The sequence below is a fragment of the Nyctereutes procyonoides genome, unplaced genomic scaffold (genome assembly GCF_905146905.1).
Source record: "Nyctereutes procyonoides isolate TBG_1078 unplaced genomic scaffold, NYPRO_anot_genome, whole genome shotgun sequence".
Classification (NCBI taxonomy): Eukaryota; Metazoa; Chordata; class Mammalia; order Carnivora; family Canidae; genus Nyctereutes; species Nyctereutes procyonoides.
In genome coordinates, this window is record NW_026575147.1 from 22,728,645 (window position 1) to 22,744,207 (window position 15,563).

At 35.5% G+C, this 15,563-nt stretch overlaps 1 protein-coding gene across 8 annotated transcripts in view; it reads right to left on the reverse strand.

Annotated features, from left to right (window-relative positions):
* Window positions 1–15,563, reverse strand: part of LRIG2 (leucine rich repeats and immunoglobulin like domains 2) — an 80,691-nt gene that overhangs the window by 11,238 nt on the left and 53,890 nt on the right. For 7 of the 8 annotated variants that reach the window (XM_055312294.1, XM_055312287.1, XM_055312290.1 and 4 more), the window contains 6 exons: window positions 13,788–13,868; window positions 13,002–13,073; window positions 12,796–12,864; window positions 8,712–8,875; window positions 2,677–2,997; window positions 1,331–1,612 (listed from right to left, as the gene is read on the reverse strand). In XM_055312294.1, coding sequence (XP_055168269.1) covers window positions 1,331–1,612; window positions 2,677–2,997; window positions 8,712–8,875; window positions 12,796–12,864; window positions 13,002–13,073; window positions 13,788–13,868 — 989 coding nt within the window. The remainder of the gene's footprint in view (window positions 1–1,330; window positions 1,613–2,676; window positions 2,998–8,711; window positions 8,876–12,795; window positions 12,865–13,001; window positions 13,074–13,787; window positions 13,869–15,563) is intronic. The other variant, XM_055312288.1, reaches the window with a different exon arrangement.

The window sequence follows — 15,563 nt, forward strand, 5'->3', positions numbered from 1 at the left end:
CGTGACCATGCAATAAATAAGCACTTTCAGGGGTGCCTGGCTGGCTCAGTGGGTTAAGTGGCCAACTCTGGATTTCAGCTCTGGTCATAATCTTATGGTCCTGGGATCAAGCACTGCATTGGATTCCACACGATGCAGGGAGTCTGCATGAGATCCTCTCTCTCTCCCTTTTCCCCTCTGACTTCTCTAAAATAAATAAATCTTTAGAAAAAATAAGTAAGCACTTTCATATACTTGTGGGAAGATTAAAAGTCAGTGTTTTAGAAAGGCAAAAGCCTAAAAAAATCTTATCTCACTTATTCCACCTTGGGCAAGCTATCCTAAACAAGGAAGTCAAAGATTTATACACGAAGATGTTTATTCTGAAATTAGTTGTAATTTTTAAAAATAAAGGAAAAAGATTTTTAAATCTAGCAGGAGGATAAGTAAACCATGGTACAGGCACATGACAGTTTTTGAAGACTTAATGACAGAGTAACCATTGTAAAGTAATAATATTTCAGAGAAAAAATAGTTATACAAAATTACATGAAAATGTGTTTTAAAAAAGTCCAGAATATGCCAAAATCTTTAACAGTGTTTCAGTGACTTTCCCTTTTTCTAATTTTCTATACATTCTAAGTTTTTTTTTTTTTTTACATTCTAAGTTTTTAAAACACTTATTCTTCTGATTACACAAGTAAATAACACAAACCAAAAAACTTTAAAAATCTAACATTCAGGGGAATGAACTAGAAAGCAGAATCTGCCCTTAATTTGAGTCTCATGAAAAGCTTTCTCATAAGAAAAAAAAAAAAATGGCTTGTCAGAGGAACGCTTTAGGGAAAAGACATTTTATTTTACCAGAACAAAGGATCAAAAAAAAAAAAAAAAAAAAAAAGGAGCACACTGGAAGAAGAACAGGAAATCTAACCAGAAGATGGTCATTTTTTGTACGTCAAATCAAAAAAAAAAAAATGAACTAGGAGAAAAACAATTAAATTGTGTGTGAAGCAGTACAAAACAACTGCAAACTCACTGCTGAAAAGCAGAAAAAACATATACAAACTAGAAACCTTCCAGGAGATATAGCAGGATAAATGGATTTGAGTGTCCAATTCATGTGATAAAGATCTCTAATTCTGCCATCACTACTTCCCCAGACTTCAGTTATCTGACCACTAATATCCCAGGCTGACATAACCCTTGCACGTATTGGCAAAATATGGTGACAAAGATATAAGGATGACAACTAAAGTCTCAAACTTAGACTTTTTGCCATTAAGACCAGAGGAGCCCCTTAATAAAAAGGCCCCAACAAAATCAGGGACCCACGGGGTAGTACACATACCTAATACTGTGAGTGAGGCATTTGCAGAGAGACCCCCAGCTATGTTCTGTGCCATGCAGCTATAGATTCCCATGTCTTCTATTTTCACGTTGGCAATGAAGAAGACATCATCCTCAGGCATGACGTGCATGCGTCTCTCTCGAGCCGCAGGGAAGTCAGTGCCACCATCTTTCTGCCAGGAAATCTGAGGTGCAGGGTGCCCCTCTGCAGCACACTCTAATCTGGCCATGGCACCAGTGCGAATAGTAAGATCCATTGGCGTTTTCAAGAAAGATGGCATCTCTGTTCCAAGAAAGATTATGAAACAAAGTGGGTGGGGTGAGGGGGGAATACAAACACACACACACACACACACTCGCACACATGCGCGCGCACACACGCATTTACATACATACACAAATGAGAGAATCTGTTAGGCAAAATACCAACTGTTACAATACTCTATTTCTTTCAGGCATACTTTCTGGATTGACAGTAAATCCAACTTCAGAGGCCATCTTTTCTTTCTGAACCTCAGAGTACATGGAGTACGGTGATGACAAACTATCCTAGAACACATGACATGACCTGATCTCTCTGATGGGGAGAGGAAAGCCAGGAGGCCACAAACCTTTCTGAACTCTGTATTTTGGAACCCACTATTTATTACAACTCTCTTATTTAAGAGACTAAACAGTGCTTTCCAAACTAACATCTACAAAGCTGTCATGACAAATGAATGCTAAAGAAATTTATACCAAAAAATATATAAATAAAATACAAAACATTTATGCCTTCAAAAAATCTCATAAAACAACAGAGTAAGACAGAAGTTAAGTCTTTTGGGTGTACAAAACCGAAAATGTTTTAGTGATTCAATTCGATAGGTGATTAATTAAACTGTTTTGGAGAAGTTCTTTTTTACAATCACAGTGAAGAAGAGCATTAATTGCAAAAATGATTCTGTGTGACTACATTTAGACAATGATAATGATCACTGTACCCAGAAATGTCCTACATACTCTATTACAAAGCCCCGTGAACAGTGTCAGGAATAAATTTCATAGTTTTCAGAACAGAATTACGATTTTAGAAAGAACAGAGAATTTCAGAAGAATTTTTCCAAAAGCATAAATAACAAGGAAAGCAGCCTATCTTCTAAGGCCATGGAAATTCCCTTTACCTACAACCAATTCATAGCTGGGCAAAACAGTAATCCAGTCTATACATTATTATAGCCCTAAAGACAAAATAGTAAAACTCCCTCCTCAAATGTCAGGCTTAGCCTCATTTTCTTGGCTAAGTGGTTCAAAAACTGAACATGAAAAATCCTTCTAACTATAAAACTATCAGGGAGAATTCCTTACCATTCACAGTCAGTTTGGCTTTATTAGAATAATTAGAACCAAAGTGATTAGTAACGATGCACTGATATTCTCCTTCATCTGTGAAATTCACATTGAAAAGATGTAAGACACTTGTATATTCTACAGCTTCTCCAGCTTGCTGCTGATAACGAACAAAATTCTCAATATCGATGTCATACAGGATTTCACCATCTTTGCGCCACACAGTAGACATGGGTGAATCACTGCTGCTCACTGCACTGCACGTCAGAGTCACATTCGTGCCTCTTAGAGCAATTGTAGTTTCAGGATGCATTTTTATCTGTGGCTTGAGAAAATCATCTAAGAGAAAAAAATGGGGCAGGAGCCAAGTCATTTATTTATTTTTGCTTCTACAGATTTTGAAACAACGTAAAATTGTTTTGTATGGTTTACAAAATGGCATATTAAGATTGACAGACTACAGGGCTAGAATCCAATTCCTTTTGGTTGAAAGATAAGGAAAATGAGGCCCAGAAGGGTGAAATGACTTATTCAGAGTCAATGTGAGCTCCCAGCAAAGCTTGGATGAGAACCCAGGTTTTCAGACTTCAAGGTTTAAGCATGCTCTCTACTATCACTTATGGTTACTTATTCTTAGAATGTACTTAAGTATTACCAGTTACTGGGAAAAAAGAAAAATCTATATTCAAATTTCAAAACAAGTTCTAATTGTATTAGCTCTTGTTTATATGTAGAGATTATATATATAAACATATATATAATAATACCTATTATCTTTTTTGTGTCAATATAGAAAATGGCAATTATAAATTTATATTTTACAGGGTGTACTTATTAATAAAACATTAACTTGGGGGTGCCTGGGTGGCTCAGTAGGTTAAGTGTCTGACTCTTGGTTTCAGCTCAGGCCATGATCTTGGGGTCCTGAAATCAGGCCCCACATCAGGCTCCATGCTCAAGCAAAGTCTGCTTGTCTCTCTCCCTCTGCTTCTCTCTCTACTCTCTCTCTCTGGAATAAATAAATAAAATATTAAAAAAAAATAAAATATCATTTGAACATACTTTGTATGTGTATAACTCCCACCTAAAATAGAAATTACAAACATCTTAAATGTCCAACTGAAGATAGGCTTAGGCCTGGCTAATAAAGTACAGATTCATAAATAATACTATGTAATTATATGTAAAAACAATGTAAGTATTTTGTGGGCTTGAACTTCCAAGTGTTCTAAGTATCTTTAAGTGATTATAAAAACAGATCTGGCAATATATGCGTGTCTAAACAATCAGACACTAGTGATATGCAAGACAGTTACACTGATGTAAAAGTTCTACTTGCCTAAAGCTAGGAATCAGTTATTCTACTTCAAAGGAAATTTAAGTGTAAAGGAAAAATGTCTAGGCTGAGAAAGAACAATATAGATACATACTTGAAATTATGAGTAGTGGAATCATGACAACTTTTCATGACTCTCCCTCTACATCCCCCCAAAAAACTCCAAAATTCTGCCATCACTTTAGTCTTAAGAAACTACATCAAAAATAGAAACAACATGAAACCGGTGCATTCATACCTTGCTGGTGACAACATAAACAAGTGCTATCTTTATGGATAATACCTGGTAGTACTTTTTAAGATCAACTTAAAAAATATATGTATTTTTGACTCAGTTATCTTACTGCTGGGTATTTATTCTACGGTTAACAACCCCCTAAAAGGGAAAGGCTTCATTCATAAAGATGCCATTATACTGATATTAAAAATGATCACTGATGAACAAAGGAAAAAAACTGCTTATGATGTATTAGGCCAAAGAATACAAAATTTAATCTACACAATATGAGAAGAGAAAAACAGAAAAATGGAAATAGATATGCTAGTTTGAAAGCATTCTGGTTTAATTTTTTTGAATTCTGTTGTTAAGACAGTAAGTGTGCAACACGCATCTTTTATGATCACAACACTATGAAACTAGAAATCAACCATAAGAAAAAAATCTTTAAAAAGCACAACCTATGGAGGTTAAATAACATGCTATTAAGCCATGGAATGGGTCGGGCTACCTGACTGGCTCAGTCAGTAGAGTATTTGACTACTGATCTCAGGGTTCTGAGTTTGAACCCCATGTTAGGTATAGGGATTACTTAAAAATAATTTTTTTTTAAGGTTTATCTATTTTAGAGAGAGAAAGAGTACATGTGGGGTAGGGGCAGAGAGAGAAAAAGAGAATCTTTAAGCAGACTCTGCACAGAGCACACAGCCTGAGTGGGGCTCAATCCCACGACTTCGAGATCCTGAGCTGAAACCAAGAGTCAGACCCCTAACCAACTACGACTCCCAGGTGCCCCCCAAAATAAAACCTTTAAAAATAAATAAAACAACGAATGGGTCAACCAAGAAATCAAAGAAGAAATAAAAAATTACATGAAAACAAATGAAAATGAAGACAGTCCATAATCTCTGGGATGTAGCCAAAAGTGGTTCGAAGAGGAAAGTTTACAGCAATATAGACTTACCTCAGGAAGCCAAAAAAATCTCAAATAAACAACTCACCTTATACCTAATGGAGCTAGAAAAAGAAGAAAATCTAAATCTAGCAAAAGTAAGGAAATAATAAAAACAAGAGCAGAAATAAATGACACAGAAACTAAAATAAAATAGAACAGATCAATGAAACCAGGAGCTTGTTCTTTGAAAAGATCAATAAAATTGATAAACCTCTAAGCAAGATTCATTAAAAAAAGAGGACTCAGATAAACAAGATTACTAATGAAAAGAAGAGAAATGACAACCAACACCAAAAAAATAAATAATTGTAACAGAATATTATGAAAACCTATGTATCAACAAATTGGACAACTTAGAAGAAATACATAAATTTCTAGAAACATAACCTACTAAAACTAAAATAGGAATAAACAGAAAATTTGAACAGACCAATTAACAGCAATGGAATTGATCAATAATCAAAAAACTCTCAAAAAACCAAGTCTAGGACCAGACTGCTTCACAGGTGAATTCTACCAAACATTTAAAGAAAAATTGATACTCATTCTTCTCAAACTATTCTAAAAAATACAAGAGGAAGGAAAACTTCCAAATTCATTCTATGAAGCCAATATCACCCTAATACCAAAACCAGATAAAGACATGGCAGAAAAAAAAGAGAACTACAGGCCAGTATCTCTTATGAATATAGATACAAAAATCCTCAACAAAATATCAGCAAACTGAATCCAACAATATGTCAAAAAAAAAATATACACCCCTATCAAGTGGGATTTATTTCCTAGATGCAAGAGTTGTTTAATATGCACAAAACAATCAATGTGACGCACCATATCAATAACAGAAAGGATAACAATCATATGACCATTCAACAGATGCAGAAAAAGCATTTGACAAAGTACAACGTCCATGTATGATAAAAATCCTCAAAAAGTAGGTCTAGAGGGAATATATCTCAAACTAAAGTCCTTATATGAAAAACCCACAGTCAACATCCTACTCAATGGTGAAAAACTGAGAGCTTTTCCCCTAAGGTCCGGAATCAGACAAGGATGCTCACTCTCACTACTTTTATTCAACATAGTACTGGAAATCCTAGCCCAGCAATCTGATTACACAAAGAAATAAAAGGCACAATAGGTAAGAAAGAAGTAAAACTTTCACTATTAACAGATGACATGATCCTGTATTTGGAAAACTCTAAAGCCTCCACCTAAATAAACACTACCACTGATAAATTCAGTAAGACTGCAAGACACAAAATCAATGTACAGATATCTGTTGCATTCCTATACGTGAAAAATGAAGCAGCAGAAAGTGAAATTAAGAAAACAATCCCACTTACAACTGCACCAAAAACAACAAAAATATCTAGGAATAAACTTAACCAAAGAGGTGAAAAATCTGTACTCTAAAACTATAAAACATTGATGAAAGAAATTAAAGATGATGCAAAGAAATAGAATGACATTCCATGTTCATGGACTGGAAGAACAAATATTGTAAAGATGTCTTTTGTTTGTTTGTTTTTTAAGATGTCTATACTACCCAAAGAAATCTACACATTTAATGCAATCCCTATCAAAACACCAAGAGCATTTTTTAATAAAGTAGACCAAACAATCTGAAAATTTGTATGGAACCAAAAAAGACCTCGTGTAGCCAAAGGAATCTACAAAGAAAAACAAAACTGGAGATATCACAATTCCAGAGTGCAAGTTATACTGCAACGTGGTAGTAATTAATATGGTATAACAACAGACACAGAGATCACGGACTAGAATAGAAAACCCAGAAATAAACCTACAACTATATGGTCAATTAATCTTCAACAAAGGAATATACATTGGGAAAAAGTCTCTTCGATAGTGTTGGGAATACTGGTCAGCTACATGTGAAAGAATGATACTGGACCACTTTCTTTTACCATACACAAACATAAACTCAAAATGGAATAAAGACCTAAATGTGAGACCTGAAACCATAAAAATCCTTGAAGAGAGCACAGGCAGTAATAATCTCTCTGACAATGCCCATAGCAATATTTTTCTATACATGTCTCTTGAGGCAATAAAAACAAAGGCAAAAATAAAATACTGGGGCTACATCAATGTAAAAAATGTCCACACAGCAAAGGAAACAATCAACAGAACTAAAAGGCAACCTACTGAATAGAAGATCTCTGCAAATGACATATCCGATAAAGGATTAATAACCAAAATATAAAAAGAACTGATACAACACAATACCCCAAAACAAATAGCCCAATAAAAAAATGGGCAGGGGAGCCTCAGTGGCACAGTCAGTTCAGCGATTGACTCTTGGTTTCAGCTCATATAGTGATTTCAGGATCATGAGATCTTGTCCTGCATCAGGCTCCATACTCAGTGCAGAATCTGCTTGAGATTCTCTCTCCCCTCCTCTGCTCCTCCCACCCATGTTCTCTTTAAAATAAATAAATAAATCTTTTTAAAAAGACAGGCAGAATGGGCAGCCCTGGTGGCACAGCGGTTTAGTGCTGCCTACAGCCCGGGGTGTGATCCTGGGGACCCGGGATCGAGTCCCACGTCGGGCTCCCTGAGTGGAGAGTGCTTCTCCCTCTGCCTGTGTCTCTGCCTCTCTCTCTCTGTGTGTGTCTCTCATGAATAAATAAAGTCTTTTAAAAAAATTAAAAAAAAAATAAAAACAAAAAGACAGGCAGAAGACATGAACAGACATTTCCAAAAAAGGACTGGTGATCAATAGATACATGAAAAGATGCTAAACAGCACTCATCATCAGGGAAATGTAAACCATAACCAGACTGAGATAGCACCCCTATGTGTATCAGAATGGCTAAAATCAAAATACAAGAAACAACAAGTTTTGGCAAGGATGTGGAGAAACGGAACCCTCCTACACTGTTGATGGGAATGCAAACTGATGCAGCCAATAAGGAAAATAGTATGAAGGTTCCTCAAAAAATTAAAAATAGAACTACTCTACAATCCAGGAGCCGCACTATTTACCCAAAAACTACAAAAACATGAACTGAAAGGGATACATGGCACCCCTAGGTTTATTGCAGCATTATTTACAACAGCCAAATTATAGAAGTAGCCCAAGTGTCCATTTATAAATGAATGGATAAAGAAGATGTATACATATATACATACTATGTATACAATATATACATACTATGAAATATTATTCAGCCATAATAAAGAATGAAATGTTACCATCTGCAATGACATGGATGTAGCTAAAGAGTATAATGTAAGTGAAATAACTCAGAGAAAGACAAATACCATAAAATTTCACTGATAATGTGTAATTTAAGAAACTAAACAAACAAGCAAAGAAAAAGAAAGCGGGAAAAAGCAAGAAATGACTCTTAACTATATAGAACAAACTATGGTTACTAGGTGAGAGGTGGGTGGGAGGAGGAGGTAAAGAGGAGATGGAGATTAAATAATAAACATGATGAAAAATAATAATAAAATAAAATAATTTTTTAAAGATAGTAAGTGTGTAGTATACAAAATTTTAAAACAAAATTACAAACCACAGACAAAATCTTTCAGATCCACATTCAGGATGCTTTGCCCTGCCAGCCATTCAGGGTGTGCACAGCTTACATTCACAGAATGCTGGAAGTTATTATCAACCAGCCACTGAAGCAACCACTTCAAATGGCAGTCACAGAGTAAACTGCTTGTGTTCAGAATCCTGCAAAAATAAAGAAGAAAAGAAGTACCCTTTATGTTTTATTCTGTTTCTTCACCATTAAAAGTTTACTGCACACTGTACCCATGAATTTTTCTTGCCAAAACATGTTCAACCTAAATCAAACCAGAAGGAAACAAATTCAGATCGTCAGCCTCGATTCCTCAAATATGTCACTGTCATGCAAGACATCAAGAAAAGGGGTGAAACAAGGGTAAGAGACCCATTTTAGATTAAAGGAGACTAAAAAGTCATTACAACAAAATGCAGTGCATGATTCTTGATTGGAAAAAATATCTACAAGGAACTTTTCTTTGAGATTGGGGAAAGCTGAGTATAAACTGCATGTCAATTAATATTATTTTAACAACTGTAATTTCATTGACTGAGAATAGTATTGTGGCTATATGCAGGAAAACGCCCTCATTCTTGGGAAATACATGCTGAGATATTTAGGAGTAAAGTGTTATGATGTCTGCAACTTCCTATCAAATGGCTAAGCAAAATAATAGAGTGTACAGAGAAAAGAGAGAGATAGAGATAGAAACAGATGGGAGGGAGCGGAAAAACATATCACAAATTTAGCAAAAAGTTAACAAGCAGTAAATCTAGGTAAAGGGTATATGGATGTCAACTGTACCTTCCTTTCAATTTTTGAGATTTAAAATTTTCCCTAGAAAAATTTGGGGAAAAGCTTACCATATACATTGCAGCACAGAGATGTTTGTTGTGGAGAAGACAAAATTACTTTCAAATTATTTCATCAAGAATGAAAACACTTCAGCCCTGGGGCAATGTGTACTGCAACTTAAACTAAAAACCAGTGAGATTTTATTTGTTGTCTATAATAGGCCTATAAAACATATCTGAAAAATCAGATAGGTTTTCTCTTAATGACCTGTGACTCTCCCATCCACCTGGAGTTAGTGAAAGCAAATGATTTTGAGACACTGTAACTTGCTTTGTGTGTGACAAAAAAATCCCCATCAAGTTTTAAAGTATCTAAGCTCTGATTCCAAAAAAGTTTCAGTCTTCAATGGTATCTCAAAACCCTTATTTGACTAAGGATTATTTTAATTCATCAGGCCAAAAGTTACCTTTTGCATTTAAGAATTCTTAGATTATATTCATTCATCGATAGAGAAATATTTGAGTCTACTCTATGCAAGGCACTGTTCTAGGCTGTGGCGATATAGGCCTCATAAAATTTATGTATTCATTAGAGCCAGGCAATAAAAAATGACAAAGTACAAAGTCAGAAAGCAAGTGCTGTCAAGAAAAACAAAGTTAAGCAAAGATACAGAGAGGCAGCTACCAGTTCAGATAAAAACAGGGAAAAATTCTTTGAAGAGATGGCGTTTGGGCAAAGACCTGAAAGAATTGAGAGCAAATCCCACAAAGAACTGAGGGGAGAGTGCTGCATACATAGGAAACTATGTGCAAAGGCCTTTAAGCAGACGTGCCCAATGTGCTTGAGGAATAGCAAGGAGGCCACTGAGGCCAGAGCACAGTGAGGGAAGGGACAGTGACAGGAACGAGGTGAGAGAGCTGGGCAGGAAGAGCAGACCATGCATGTGCTGTATTTATACACTAAGAAAAGAACCTGAAGTATTTTCTCCCTTTGTGTGAAGGAAGCCACTGGAAGGTTAAAAATAGAAGAGTGATGTGGTCTGATTTATGATTTCTAAGCATAAGCTAGGCTCATGAGACCTGGACTCAATCCTAATTCGGCAATTTACCTCAAGCAACATACTTAAATGTCTCCAAAATCTCAGTTTCTAGTTCTGGAAAATGAGTTTGAATGCCTATCTCAAAAAAAATTTTTGAATAAAGCATTTAGCACAGCGCCTGGACACAGATACCACTGAATTCACATTACCTTCCTTTATTTCTGTTCCTTTTTCATCTTTCCACACTCACAAGTGGTTGTCTTTGAGTAGTGGGGATCCGGAGACTTGCACTCCCTCTTGGTTTAAGTATGTTTTCTAATATTTCTACCATGATTATATAAGTTTAGTGCAAAATATTTTTTTAATTTACATAAGACTCTCCCATCTCCCCCCAGTATTTATGCATAGCACTGTGAAGGATACTAGAAAGCATAAAGATATATTTTAATAAATATACGATGTAACAGTATTGTAACTATGACTTAGATTTAGAGTGAATCAAAAGCAACCAAAATTTCTCAGCAAAAAAGGTACATTAAGAGTTTCCTCCATCAGCAGTTTGTTTAAACCAATTCTCAAATTATCAAATGACTGAAGAATGAAACTACACTCTCCGCTTTCACCTACTACCTAAATTACATTTTATATTGAGCTCTCATAACAGAAGTAAGAATTTTATTGTTGGCCCTTGGACTATCATGAGGAAAAAAATAGTTAATACTAAGTTGTGCCCTTAACAGTTAAGCCTAGGAGAAATAACTCAAAATATTTCAATAGACTTCTCCCCCTGCCTCCGCAAAGTACCTCCCAAATAAAGAGCCACTTAAAAAGTCTGGCAGAAAATAATTAATGATGATTTCCATAACATTTTTATTTTATTAATATTAGCTATTCAATTTTCACTATGTGCCAGGCTCTGTATTGAGCATATTAGTTTCCTAATATATTTAGAGGAAAAAAAAATTCAAACTCCTTCTGACTCAATAGGCCTAGGTGGTCTGCTTCCTGCTTAACCCTCTGACCTCATCTCCTACCATTCTTCCTCTTGCTCTTTTCCAGCCACACTAGTGTCTTTGCTGTTCATCAAGCATAAGAAGCAAGCTCCTACCTCAGGGCCTTTTCACTTGCTGTTCTCTGTGCCTAGAATGACCCAGTATTCAACACTTTGTCACTCACTAAAGGTCCTGACTTAGATGCTGTTATCTCCAAAAAGCCTTCCCTCACTATTTTATCTAAAATGATAATCCTGCTCACTCTCCATATGTGTGGCCCACCTTTATTTTCCTTTAGAACTCTTATTACCTGATAAGATATTATCGATCTACTGATTCTTTGACTTCCTTACTAGAAATTATTTTAATATACGGTAAGGAGAGAGACTTCGTCTTGTTCACTACTGTGTTTTTAGCATCTAGAACAGTACCTTACATAGCAGATGAGAATAAATATTTCCCAAATAAACAAATTATCTAATTTTATCCTCACAATTTGTCACAGTAATGTCAAGTTGTTCTAAAAGTTTCTAAATGCTTACTATGAATTTCTATCCTTATCACAAACCAGTTCTGATCCACAATCCTTCCTTTGTTTTAGTCCACTGATGCTTAACATTGGCTGAATATTCAAATCACCAGAGTTTAAAATTAGTACCAATGTTCAACTAACCACCCCTCCTCCTGGGAAATCTCTAAACCAATAACAGCAATTTTTTAAAAAGTATGAATGAAAAAAGACATAAAATAATATGTGTTTTTCAGCTGCAACTATTTAACAGTGTTTGACCATTTTATTAACTTGAAAAAAAAGATAAGAGACATCCTGACCATTATACTGAAAGCGCTGGATTATCTCCAACAAGTTACCTAATGCCTTAAGTATATTAGGATTAACTGTAATCCACCCTCAGGTTTCCAGCTTCAGAGGGTTGGGAACACATTTTTCCAATAATCCAAAAGTAAATGGGGTGGGGGAGGAACAGGAGGATATAGGGAAAGCACAAGGAGCATGCTAAGGTCTCTTTAACTACAAGCATAAGTAAAACATAAGGTCTTGGTGCCACAAACTCCAGGCTTTTCGATTCTGGGTTATTTTAAAATTATATCCAGCCACTAAAATAACTGAATATTAAAACTCTTTTCTCCCCCCTGCCTAAACTGCATGTTTTGGGAATCATATGGGTCACATTCATCACACTTAAGCACAAGCATGGATAACGATCTAATGATTGGTGACAAAAAGATTTAAGTTACGTACAGTTCTTTCAAGCGAGTCTGAGAGAAAGCATTTTCTTGGATAGACATTATAGCATTGTTGTTCAAATCTCTGAAATGAAGAGAAATTAAACATTACCAGTCACCATTTCTACAATTAAATTATATAAACACTTGAAATGGTCATGAGAACTTCTGCTAATAGCAAAGATTATTTATACACTGAGCAAAATGGATGCAAATACTTACAGATGCTCAAGGGATTCAAGACCAATGAATGCTTTCTTTGTAATTGACTTAATTTGATTTCCTTGTAAGATTCTGAAATACAAACAGATCTCCTAATAAAGCTTTCCACTAAGAAAACTTAATTCATTAAATCAAACATTTACCTATAAAAAGTGAAAATAAGTTTAACATGCATTTTTAAGAAAGTTGTGAACCTTTATAACCAACCAATGCAAAGCACAGAATGAAGGCCTCTATTAAGAGGTTGGAACTCAACGAGGTGCCTGTGAGCAGCCACTGATAGTGCATCATATGAGAAACTGGATTATAGTCCCAATCTCTCCCTTTTTAGCAAATGATCAGGTCAAAGATTTTCAGACTAGTGGGAAGCCTTGGAGAAATTCTCAGGAGAGAATATTTAAAATCTTACTTCAGAGAATTCCTTTCTAGATAAATTACCCATAAATCTCATATGATTAAAAAGATGACTGGTTCAACTCTGATTTCTCAGTGCATTTCTTTTACTTGAATAGAAATTCTAGTACTATGAATTATTTCTCTTTGAGTGTCCACAGGCAAGCTTTCCATAGAAAATTGTCCCACCACTGAATGAATGAATGAATGAATGAATGAATAAAATGTAAAACCACCAATAAACAAACAATGTAACAAAAAGCTTCTTCCTCTCCTGGATGAGTCAAAAGGCTGGCTTTCCAGCCATAGCAATAAGATATAATCCAATCACATTTAAAATTAGTTCTTGAAAATACATCTTTATAGACATATATAAATATTATAAACACATACAATTTAGTGAGACTTGTCAGTCCAGAAAAAGCTTCACTTGCATCTTCTATGGCCCATGAAATTTCATTGTTTCTTAAGTTTCTAAAAATATGGCAGAGAAAGGTTATTTTAGTTAACATGACCATAATAGCACTGGGCATCATCCTGGCATAGTAATGCTAGTATTCTTATCCTTATTTATGATAAAGACTCAACTCCTCTTTTTTAAAGAATATCTGCAATAAGTAAGAACTCTGTCTCATAAACAAAGGATAAAGCTGGCCTTGATAAATAAATTAACCTGCTAGATTTTTTTTAAAGATTTTATTTATTTATCCATGAGAGACACAGAAAGAGAGAGGCAGAGACATAGGCAGAGAAGCAGGCTACCCTTAGGGAAGTGGGACTCAATCCATGAACTCCAGGGTCATGCCCTGAGCCGAAGGCAGAGCTTAACCTCTGAGCCATCCAGGCATCCCCCTGCTAAGAGTATTAATCTTCCTACCTAATAGCCCCTAATTTTGTTAGCATATTAAAAATTATAGTCAGGGTCCTGCAAAAAGCAGGAGGATTTCAAGATGCAGGGGATATGGCTCACAAATGTGATTTTAGACTAATGGGATTTCTGGGTGACCCACGCCTTCCCATGGGCCCTTAAAACTAAAATGGCTAATAAAGAATAATGTCAGTATAGAGCTTCATAGATTGACAGCAATTCAACACACCCCCTGGGAAGCAAGACCCATGAACACCCATGCGCTAGAGTGATCACTGCTATTTTTAAAAGGAAAAGTATGGTTCTTTTAAATTCCACTGTTGCATTCTCAGAGGAAATGCAATTGCACCACACAGTGTCCTGCTGAAAGAAGTATTAATTACAGATATTTAATCACTTTTGCTTCCTTAAAGACATCTTATAATACATTTTAAGTTGTGTGAGTAACGGTAAGGAGATGGGAGATCATCTTCCCATTTAGCTATATCTTTATTTGAAGTGAAAGCTAACAGGTTCATTTTGTTTTACTAAGGAATAAACATTGAAACAACTGATGGCTCAACATTCCAAGACCTCCCCCCTCCTCCAGAGTACAGCATACAAAGAACTCACTGACCAAAGGGAGTAGGAAGTATATACTCTGGCAGGAGTATTGGCCTAAAGCCAGAATTTCTCAGATTTTATCCTAATTCTGCCTTAACTATCTCCATGGCATCAATCATTTATTTCTGCAATTACTTTCCTAAACTTTAATATTAAAATAAATAATAATCCGTAGTATACTGAAAGAACCTGCTTGCCATTCTTTGAACTGCCAAAAGGCTGCAACTGCATGTGATACAAGTTCTTGGATTTGAACTGTTCTAGGTTCACCTCTAACAATGTAGAAAAAACAAAAATCACTTAATTTTTCAAGGCCAAATCTGAAGGAAGACTACCTCACTAAGTTAAAAAAAATCAAACTAACTTGTGCAGGTATACACACCTTCATAAAATTATCATGCTTTCTCTCTCACTGATGGCTAGGTCTCAAAGTTGGGAACTTGCCTTTTTTCTGAGACCATTTATCAACTCGGAGCCTGATGACCAAAAAGTCATCTTCAGGAACATTAATAATCTACATATTCTACTAACTAGCCTTTTTCTCTTATTCTGCTCTGCTTGAAATCACTGTATTTCATTAAAATACCTCTTCGTTCAATTACATTTCATGACAAGAGTAAAACATCCAACTTACAGAACCCCAGACTTTTAGAGTTGAAATTGCTTATAGCAACCATTTACTCCTATGTCCATCCTCC